The 11,362-nt window shown below is 44.2% G+C and overlaps 1 protein-coding gene across 2 annotated transcripts in view; it reads right to left on the bottom strand.

Annotated features, from left to right (window-relative positions):
- Positions 1-1,547: 1,547 nt before the first annotated feature.
- Positions 1,548-11,362, bottom strand: part of LOC124147066 (serine incorporator 5-like) — a 32,681-nt gene continuing 22,866 nt past the window's right edge. For both annotated transcript variants that reach the window (XM_048402962.1, XM_048402961.1), the window contains exons 7-13: positions 10,604-10,774; positions 8,702-8,797; positions 6,549-6,765; positions 5,797-5,851; positions 5,054-5,090; positions 4,673-4,811; positions 1,548-4,227 (exon numbers count right to left, since the gene is read on the bottom strand). In XM_048402962.1, coding sequence (XP_048258919.1) covers positions 3,726-4,227; positions 4,673-4,811; positions 5,054-5,090; positions 5,797-5,851; positions 6,549-6,765; positions 8,702-8,797; positions 10,604-10,774 — 1,217 coding nt within the window. In that variant the 3' untranslated portion in view covers positions 1,548-3,725. The remainder of the gene's footprint in view (positions 4,228-4,672; positions 4,812-5,053; positions 5,091-5,796; positions 5,852-6,548; positions 6,766-8,701; positions 8,798-10,603; positions 10,775-11,362) is intronic.

The raw sequence follows: 11,362 nt of genomic DNA, 5'->3' as shown, positions 1-11,362 counted from the left end.
ATATCATTACAACAAAGACATAACTATACGCCATTATACAACCCTTCCAGACCTGGGAGATGTTCTGGTTTAACTCCTCTGGTGGGAACTACACAATAAATAACAACACTTGAATCATAGCAACAATATCATCCCTATACCTCATATTCTCAACTATTTACTACCAACAAACAAACAGAAGAAAAAGAATGTCAGACGATCAGAGGAGCAGGCTCAGTGAGAGCATATTCTCAAGTGATAAAATAATGCTGACTGGACAAAGTGAACAAGCTACATGTGTGTTCCTCACCCCACCCTGATGCTGAGCTCTACATCTTCCCACAGCAAGACACATACAGGTCATATACTGCTGTCTCACTTGCGGGGATTCCAGACTAGAATGATTCCCAGACCCATGCTTGCCTTACTATTAGGATTCACGATCAGAACAGCTTCCCAGACCTATGCTGGTCTCACCGTGGTGATTCCAGGTTAGAACAGCTTCCTGGACCTATGCTGGTCTCACCGTGGTGATTCCAGGTTAGAACAGCTTCCTGGACCTATGCTGGTCTCACCGTGGTGATTCCAGGTTAGAACAGCTTCCTGGACCTATGCTGGTCTCACCGTGGTGATTCCAGGTTAGAACAGCTTCCCGGACCTATGCTGGTCTCACCGTGGTGATTCCAGGTTAGAACAGCTTCCTGGACCTATGCTGGTCTCACCGTGGTGATTCCAGGTTAGAACAGCTTCCCAGACCTAAGCCGGTCTCACCGTGGTGATTCCAGGTTAGAACAGCTTCCTGGACCTATGCTGGTCTCACCGTGGTGATTCCAGGTTAGAACAGCTTCCCAGACCTATGCTGGTCTCACCGTGGTGATTCCAGGTCAGAACAGCTTCCTAGACCTAGGCTGGTCTCACTGTGGCATGCTTTACCTACTCTACTGATATATTAGCAACAACAGACACACTGTTTCATTAACCAACAATCTACATTTTCAGCTGATCCCAATTCTGAAACATCGACAGGTTTTGACAAAGTGTTTAGGTGGTATTAACATTTTCAAAATGTTATCTAGAACAAGCAATGGAAGACTGGCGATGGCCAAAAGGAACATATCAGACCATCTGCATGTGGCATAGTAAACGTGGGTTACAACACTTGGATCAACAATGACACTTCTCTTGTGTCTCATATATAATGCTGGTGTGTTGGATATAGAATCAATCCACCACGTGCCATTGCACGTTGTATGAGTGAGTGAGTTGCTAAACTTGCTAAAAGCTGTCAACAATGGCGTGTGGGAGATATGTTCTAAGGTTTCAGGTCCCAGACGTTAACCTCTTTGGTGAAACCAACAAGCTTAAATTGGCCAGGATCCTAATCAGGGAGAGTCTGAGACTCGAGCCCACAATCACAGACCCTGGCAGTGATGAGGGATGCAACTCAGTGAAGGGTAGTGCCCCCTGACAACTGGGCCACCCGTGCCCCATTGGCTGTACTGAATTGAACTGGGATGAGTCCAAATTTACCCCACCCCCCCCACCCCCCCACCCCATTACCTGACCCTACCCAGGTATCACACATGTGGCTTCTCTGAGAATCAACTCGACAAGAAACACATAGTTTGTCATGCACCATAAACATGATTAATGAAAGCACTAGTTAGCATTTAGACATGACAAGATTCACATGGTCTCTTGATGAGAGACTACAGAAGCAATTTATTGCACATAATTCTTAGTAACTCTCAAATAGAAATGGATTCATAAATTCAATTTGTATAATCTCAGCACTAGAACTGCTGCACTGACATGTTTACAAGTAGTATGAACATATAAAAGTATGTAAACAACTGGAATCTACATATAAGGTACAAAGGTCAAAGGTCAGGGTCAGTGTAGTTCAAGGAATGTTAGTATCTTGGTGCAAGGTGCCCCACTCCAAACAGGGACCGGGACATAGGACCAGGGTCCCCTTCCACAAAGCGATCTTAGCTAAGATGATCGTAACTCCCATACTTTAACACAGGCTTACGACTATCGTTGCGCTAAGACCGCTTTGTGGAACTAGTCCCAGGAAGTTATCAGACTTACAAGTACACATTGGCAGTAGACCAATACGGAATGGGCTTAAAACAAAGTGGGAATGTACATGGAATCTACGTTGATAAGGCACCACTAGGCTAGTCAGTGCTCCTGACCAGTAGAGGACGTAGCGTGACGCGAGACGGCTCTCCCGTCTCGCGTACAAGTGACCACCTGCGAGGGGTCACTCGTGTGCGTGACAGTCTGTCAGTGGACCATGGATTTCTGCTGACTGGATAGAAACTTAACCACCTAGAACATCATAAGCTTACACAGTCGTCTCTATCATCCACCTTATCACCATAGTAACTTTGTAATACACCTTAATCACTATAGTAACTATTGCATACACCATAATAACTATAGTAGCTTTTGCCTGCACCTTAATCACTATAACAATGTAATACGCCTTAATCACTATAGTAGCTTTGTAATACACCTTAATCACTATAACATTGTAATACAAAATACTCACTGTAGTACTGTGTACACCAACATCACAGTACTACCATCATCATACACATGGACTAACTGGTAGTGTTACAACTGATTAAAGATACACATTATTTACTGAACATGCTGAACAAATTGGTGACAAAATATTCGTCTTTTCAAAAACCATTTCATAGCCCTGCATGAATGAAAAGGGCTGCTATGCAAGTGTATTCTACTGTATACAATAATGAGGACAATGAGGTGGGTTATACCACTACCCTGTCTGTATTCCACTTCCTATGATGTGTCACACACTGAGATTCAGGACTGGAACACAATCACAGTTGCTGCATTCAAAGGCTTTTGCCGTTTTGGTATACAAACAGAAAAGGGTTCACCAACAGATAGGACACTTGTGGCAAGCACTAAATGATGACATCTCCAGAACCAAACTGTGACCTCGGAAATGTTCCCAAGCAAACCGTCAATGAAATGTCAATAAAAAAGAAATCAAGCATTGGCTGATAAAATCTGAAAACCTTTCTCCCTCTTGATAACGTTACAAAGTCTTGGAATCAGCATATTGAGATAATAACGGAAAATGAGGACTATGATTGTAAAAAAAGAAGAATTGTCTGAATCAGCCATGAACATGCCATTGATGAATGAGTTGGTGATTAACAAGTTCAAAGATTCCATTTTCGCGTTATCATGGGTACCAACGCCATGTTGTATATACTGAATGTTTTGGCAAGGCTTGACAATGTTGACTATTGAGAATATACTTGTAGTTTATATTCCAGCTGCCACTTCTTATCATTCTGATCCACAACATATGTTTTAGGCTACTTGTGCATGTTGAGGAACGAATGTTCAACACAAAAATAGTTTCTTTGTGATGCTGCATAAACAAATTGTGAATACCTGAATTTGAATATACAATGGCCATTAGTACAAAACCTGTTGTCTGAGTATCAAAAGTAATTCTTCTAGGACACAGGAGTCACCTAGAAATTGAGGTATTAACATGATCAATGAAATACCATAAAAAACAAAACATGGACACTTGTGTCACCAATAGTTACATATCACAACATCTTGTACACTCATTCCAGTCTCTATTGGTTCTTGGAGACTGTGACCTTGACCCTTGATGACACTGAACTTGGTCTGTCCTATAGTGTCACATATATCACAACATCTCGGGACATACTCATGACTCACTCTCATACTGAGCTCTGTCTGTCTCTATCTCTTCTTGGTGAATGTGACCTTGACCTTCTAGATGACCTTGAACTTGGTCGGTCCTCAACAGGCGTCCTTGCTGGAGACCTGTATCTGTCTTTTGACTTCGCAGCTGCAGATGATCTGGAGCTTGGTCGCTCCTCGATTGGAGTCCGTGCAGGGGACTGTCTGTTCAGCCTGTCACGGGAAGCAGATTTGGATCTGGACATCCTAGATCCTGGTCGAGGATCCTCGTTGACTGATCTTGAAGAAATATTGGACGACCTTGATCCAGATCTTGGCATATCATTGAGACATTCCTCTTCATGTCGGCCGTCAACTGAGTCCTGGCGTGGTCTGGGGAACGACAGGTTCCGCCCTGGGCAGCACTTGGGGATGAAGAGAGTCCAGGTGTATATACCCACACACACCCAGCTGGAGGCCATCTTCACCCACACTGCGGACCAGTTCAGCCCAAACTTGTCGATATTTGTCTCCTCGGGTCTGAAGGGAAAAAACAGAAAGGATCTAAGACTATCTGTACCCTCACTACTACCTGTACCCCCCCTACCATGCACCTACCCCCACCCCACATACCTGTCCCCCCATTTCTCTTACTTGTACCCCAAACCCACATACCTGTCCCCCCATCTCCCTTACCTGTACCCCCACACCACATACCCGTACCCCCCTACCATGCACCTGTACCCCCATCCCACATACCTTCACCCCCCCCACCCCCCCACTTCATATATGTAACCCACCCAATCTCCCATACCCCCACACCACATACCTGTACCCCTCCCAACGTACCTGTACCCCCACACCACATACCTGTACCCCTCCCAAGGTACCCGTACCCCTCCAAACATAACTGTACCCCCTGTACCTGTACACCTCCCAACGTACCTGTACCCCTCCCAATGCACCTGTACCCCTCCCAACGTACCTGTACCAGTTGGTGAGCTGCATCATGATGTAGAGTCCGGCCAGACAGAACACAAAGTGGAAGAAAGAGTAGGAGTAGATAACTCCGTCTGCCTCGTTCTGCACGACCTGCTGCCCGCCATGAATTGATGGATTATCTCCTGTACAAAGACACATGATGCAGTTTAACACGGATACCCCACTCAGTCATAATACCAACCTCAACCTAGTGTCATGTCGGGTAATGTTTTCTACTTCCCATACAGCATTGTACAGTAAGTGAATACAGGGCCAAGAGGAATATATGAAGAATCAAATCACATTTCTTCGTGAAAGACTTTTCTGGCATCATCCATGCCAAGTTTCGGCTTCAAATGCGCTGAAGTTTCAGATAATTACTCACGTTTGTACATGAGGCAGCAACACCAGGTCTTGTCTCCCTGCAAAGTGATCAGTGATAGTGGTCAGACATGTCATCATGGTCATATACTTAAGAAATATATGATAAGTGGGAGTTGTTTATCGTACAATAAAACACTGCAGGGAGAATATACCATGAGGGGCGCAGCCCCGAGTGGCTTATTCTCCCTGCAAGTGTTTCAGTGGAATCGAACTGCAGCCTTTATACATGTAGCCCGGCGAGTGAACCACTTGGCTATTGAGGCGCTGAATAACGAGATATATTACGACCATTTTCTAAGGTTCGTGAACACATGATGAAAAGTGTGTTGGAAACCTTAACTTGTTGATAAAAATTGTTTCAGATTTCAATATTTGTTTTAATTTCAGTCTGAGAATGTAAAGCCAGGGGATTTAGGAAATTGAGTTGGCTCTACGATTATAGGTTTCTGGCAAGTCTATGATGCAATTTCACACTGTAAATTGCAGCTCTAAGAAGACTGGGACACCCCTGCCCCTACATTGAGAATAACCTGCCCTGACTGATATCTATGCATCTAACAGGGCGATGGGGTAGTGGCTAAAGCGTTAGCTCGTCATGTCGAAGGCCTGGGTTTGATTCTCCTTATGGGTACAATGTGTGAAGCCCATTTCTGGTGTCCCCTGCCGTGATATTGCTGGAATATTGCTATAAGCGGTGTAAAATCCAACTCACTCTCTCACAGTAGCTTAACTTGGCAAACTCACCGCAGCTGAGCCCCGCCGGATGCCAAGTTTATGTGACTGGTTGGAGGTCCGGACACTGAAACAAGCCAACATGGGATGGGTAGTACCGTACAGCATCCCCATCAACATCACTGGGCCCAAACTTCACATCATAACAGAGTATTGTTAATTTTGATAACTCATAGGTGTAATTTTGGCTGTCTATTATGTTATTTATCACACAGTGTATTTTAATAAATAAATTTATGTATCTCAGGAATCACATTAATATTTTCTCTTTTGGGCCTAGTATTCACAAATAGTGAATAGTGCTGATATGTAGTTTATATCATGTACTGCTACCAAGGCCTTGCATTACTGTCTTGGATAATATAAACAATGCTATAAATTGAATATATTACATACTTTTTCAAATACTATTGGTTTTGTCTGTTTGTGTGTTGTTCAATGCCACACTCAGATATATTCCTTCTGTATGACGCGGTCTGTAAATAGTCAAGTCTAGACCAGACAAGCCAGTGATTGACATCACAAGCATCGATCTATGTAATTGGGATACTAAGACATGCATATGTAAAAGTGTTCAGGTATTGTCAATGAGACATTTTGTTTGGCAGCAGACCTCTGTTCTATTTAACCGCTCTAGTATTGTAAGTCTCTGTTCTATCATACTGCTCTAATATCCACATTCCATATTGGGAATGGAATGGTTTACATTTGACACAGCTGACACTGATGCTGCTAAGATGTACAGTAAAGTATTCCCCACCTACCTGGAATACACAGCCATGATAAACATGATAAGGAGTCCAGCATAAGCAGAGATGAGATCAGCTTCTGGGAAGGATGGATCAGGTCGACACCGGTACATAGAGGACATGTTAGCCTCCCGGTGGAACTGCTGGCCCACCTGACCAATCTTCACAGCATGGGAATCCTCCTGCTGGTAAAGACGCTGAGTCTTGGTGGCAAATGTCTCCAAGATGTTCACTGGAATAGAAGCCCTGAGGTCAGAATTTCACCTGAATTCAGTACTGTCAATGTGAGACATTAAACGGGGCTTGGGGAGATTGGCTGTCCCAGCAAGTTTGGGTTCACTCATCTAACACACCACCTTGACTGCTAACTCACATCCTTAATGCTGGCATCAACTGACCCCTAAGAGTGCATCAACTGACCCCTAAGGGTGCATCAACTGATCCCTATGGGAGAATTAACTGATCCCTATGGGTGAATTAACTGATCCTTAATGCTGGCATCAACTGACCCCTAAGAGTGTATCAACTGACCCCTAAGGATGAACAAGTATTTGTCACAGAGTGACGAAATATCCCCCGCCATATACACCATAGTACCAAATATGAAGACAATCCAGCGATTAGTTCTTGAGATATTGTGGCAACACCGTTTTCCAACTCCAAAAACAGATTTGCCTGCTGTGACCTTGAAAATGGGGTCAAGGTCACCAAATCTGACAGGTGTATGCGGTGTCTGTATATACACTATAGTTCCAAATATGAAGACAATCCAGCGATTAGTTCTTGAGATATCGCGGCAACACCGTTTTCTAACTCCAAAAGCAGATTTGCCTGCTGTGACCTTGAAAATGGGGTCAAGGTCACCAAAACCGACTGGTGTCTGCGGTGTCTGTATATACACCATAGTTCCAAATATGAAGACAATCGAGAGGTTTAGTTCTTGAGATACCGCGGCAACACCGTTTTCCAACTCTAAAAGCAGATTTGCCTGCTGTGACCTTGAAAATGGGATCAAGGTCACCAAAACCGACTGGTGTCTGCGGAGTCTGTATATACACTATAGTTCCAAATAGGAAGACAATCCAGTGTTTAGTTCTTGAGATATCGCGGCAACACCGTTTTCCAACTCCAAAAGCAGATTTGCCTGCTGTGACCTTGAAAATGGGGTCAAGGTCACCAAAACCGACTGGTGTCTGCGGTGTCTGTATATACACCATAGTTCCAAATATGAAGACAATCCAGTGTTTAGTTCTTGAGATATCGCGGCAACACCTTTTTCCAACTCTAAAAGCAGATTTGTCTGCTGTGACCTTGAAAATGGGATCAAGGTCACCAAAACCGACTGGTGTCTGCGGAGTCTGTATATACACCATAGTTCCAAATATGAAGACAATCCAGTGTTTAGTTCTTGAGATATCGCGGCAACACCGTTTTCCAACTCTAAAAGCAGATTTGTCTGCTGTGACCTTGAAAATGGGATCAAGGTCACCAAAACCGACTGGTGTCTGCGGAGTCTGTATATACACCATAGTTCCAAATATGAAGACAATCCAGTGTTTAGTTCTTGAGATATCGCGGCAACAAACAGGTGGGACGTACGGACGGACGGACGGACGGACGTACGGACGGTCGTGAATACTATATCCCCCGCTTCGCGCGGCGGGGGATAATTAACTGATCCCTATGGGTGAATTAACTGATCCTTAATGCTGGCATCAACTGACCCCTAAGAGTGTATCAACTGACCCCTAAGGGTGAATTAACTGATCCCTAATGCTGGCATCAACTGACCCCTATGGGTGAATTAACTGACCCCTAAGAGTGCATCAACTGACCCCTATGGGTGAATTAACTGATCCTTAATGCTGGCATCAACTGACCCCTAAGGGTGAATTAACTGATCCTTAATGCTGGCATCAACAGACCCCTAAGGGTGAATTAACTGATCCTTAATGCTGGCATCAACTGACCCTTAAGGGTGCATCAACTGACCCCTAAGGGTGAATTAACTGACCCCTAAGGGTGCATCAACTGATCCTTAATGCTGGCATCAACTGACCCCTAAGAGTGTATCAACTGACCCCTAAGGGTGTATCAACTGACCCCTAAGGGTGCATCAACTGACCCCTAATACTGGCATTATTAACACCTAAGGGTGGTAAACTCACCCTCCTCTGGGGGTTCGCTGGTGAGGGCTGACCAGGTGAGGTACAGGACATACAGACTGATCACAGACGCTTGCAGCATGCCGGCATTCGGGTTAACTGCAGACAAACAGTAGAGTAGCATCAGAACACAGAGAACAGAGCATGCAGGAGAGGGGTGGAATATATAGCGTATACATACCAACTACTTATAGTACACGATCCTGCACACAGGTTACTTCCTGTAACTAGGAGCAGTCCACTGACATGTACAACCATGACACCCAGACAAACAATGACGGAGGATTCAAATGGCATGTCCTGTCATGATCATGTTCATGTTGTATAATAATGAGTATCATGAGGGTCACCACTTCCTCTGCTAACGTTACTCTCGGAGTGGTTTACTAACATGATACCACATTCACCCTGACAGCACTGAAACCCTATCACAAAATCCTTGGCTTCCCACAGTTCATGGGGTGAGGTGAGGAGAAATGGGGTTTAACATCGCGTTCAAGATCATTGCATTTATATAGCGACTCACATGCACATGTGTGAGTGTATGTGTGTGTGGCTACTTGTACCAGTCCGGACTAATGCTGATTTATTAGTGCCAGCCCACTGAGATACCTGCCACAGTTTAACATGAATACCCCACTCAGTCACAGTAAACTACTCTGACCAGTCCTTGTTTTAGCCCCTTAATGCCAAGCATCAGGTAGAGTAAGAACTAGTACCATCTTTGAACGTCTTATGGTATGACCTGGTCGAGGATTGAATCCATGACCTTCTGCTCTCCGGGAAGATGCTCTTTCCACTAGACCATGGAGGCGGTCCCATAGTTCCTAGTTCCCAACAGCCCTCCAGCCTGACAGGGGAGGTGAGGTAGCCCAGTTGATAGTGTTTGATCACCACGTCTAAAGCCTGGGTTTGATTCACAAATTACCAAATGGATAAAATGTATGAAGCACCTTCGGTATCCTCTACTGAGATATTGCTCGAAAATAGCTACAAGTGGTGTAAAACCCATCTCACTGACTCACTCTAGACATACTACAGAGGAACGAGATCGGACATGATACATTTGTTTGCTCCTCCTCAGAGTTGACTGTTTGATGTACATTTTACTAGCAATATTCCAGCTATATGCGGTGAGGTGAGGTGAGGTGAATGGGGTTTAACGTCGCGTCCAAGATTATTGCACTTATATAGCGATGTGCATGTACATGTGTGTGTTTGTGTGGCTGCTTGTACTAGTCCGGACTGATGCCGATTTATAGTGCTAGCTCACTGAGATACCATGCTGCGGTTTAACATTAATACCCCACTCAGACACAGTATACTCCAAGCCGAGCAGTCCTTGTTTTAGCCCCTTAATGCCGAGCGCCACATCTTTTGGTATGACACGGTCGAGGATTGAACCCCGGACCTTCTGCTCTACCACTAGACCACGGAGGCGGTCCCCAACTATAAGGAGTGTTTAGTGCCAAGTATAAGGAAGTGATAGCATAGTCTAATGGTTAAAGCTCATCTGAGCCCCAGTTTGATTCTCCAATGGCTAGGTGTGAAGACATAGTCTAGTGGTTAAAGCTCATCTCAGCCCCAGTTTGATTCTCCAATGGCTAGGTGTGAAGACATAGTCTAGTGGTTAAAGCTCATCTCAGCCCCAGTTTGATTCTCCAATGGCTAGGTGTGAAGACATAGTCTAGTGGTTAAAGCTCATCTCAGCCCCAGTTTGATTCTCCAATGGCTAGGTGTGAAGACATAGTCTAATGGTTAAAGCTCATCTGAGCCCCAGTTTGATTCTCCAATGGCTAGACTGACATTAAGCTATATGGGATGTATGGAAGGCCATGCTACACAAATACAAGAATACAATTGTAAGTAACCACGGTAACTACACATGCCAAGACATCCACTGACATTTTTCTGTACATGGCAGCAAGGTGATGATGGAGATGGTGACGCAGAGGCCGGTGTTGATGCCGATGAAGATCTTGTTGGTGTTGCAGTCATTCTGGGCATAGTAGACAAACAGCATCACAACGCCTATCACACCGATGATGAAGAATATCACAGCAATCAGCAGGGTGCCTGTAGTGCAGATGGACAGACAACTACTCATACTTGCAACAATAATTGGGTTAGCTAAGGCTAAAAAATATAATAATCTTGGTTCTCAGGCACCGCCCACATCATCACAAAGTCCGCCACATGTTTCATTTATATTTCCATTTTAAAAAAAACTAAAAATCCCTAAATATTCAAAGTCCAACAGTAGTCAAATACTGTATTCCAGTATTTTACTCATCAAGAAATACATTTATGTAGGGAGGTTGATTGTACACAATATAGGTTACATACTAGTTTGAACAACCAAAAAAAAAAAAAGACACTGCCCACCCGACTGCATTACATTTTAAAAAACCAATGCCTGAGAACAAATTCTTTTATTCTATTAAGCCTAAAAAGTAATTTCTCTTAACCTTGATTATCAGAAGGGCAAGACTGACTAAAGTGAGCCTCGACGTAAGACTCAATATGTTAAGATATGGTAATGGTCAAGGATCATCAAACAGGCAATTTGGGATTCAAACCACTAACAATGGATCTGAACAGCAAGGGAGGCGACTCTGCACAGTTGCAGGCCACAAGGCTACAAGGCCGTGAGACTGTCCTGCT

This window comes from Haliotis rufescens, unplaced genomic scaffold (genome assembly GCF_023055435.1).
Source record: "Haliotis rufescens isolate VD_foot unplaced genomic scaffold, xgHalRufe1.0.p SCAF_1, whole genome shotgun sequence".
In the NCBI taxonomy this organism is placed as follows: Eukaryota; Metazoa; Mollusca; class Gastropoda; order Lepetellida; family Haliotidae; genus Haliotis; species Haliotis rufescens.
The sequence above is the reverse complement of the archived record's forward strand: the minus strand, read 5'-3'. Positions and strand labels throughout refer to the sequence as shown.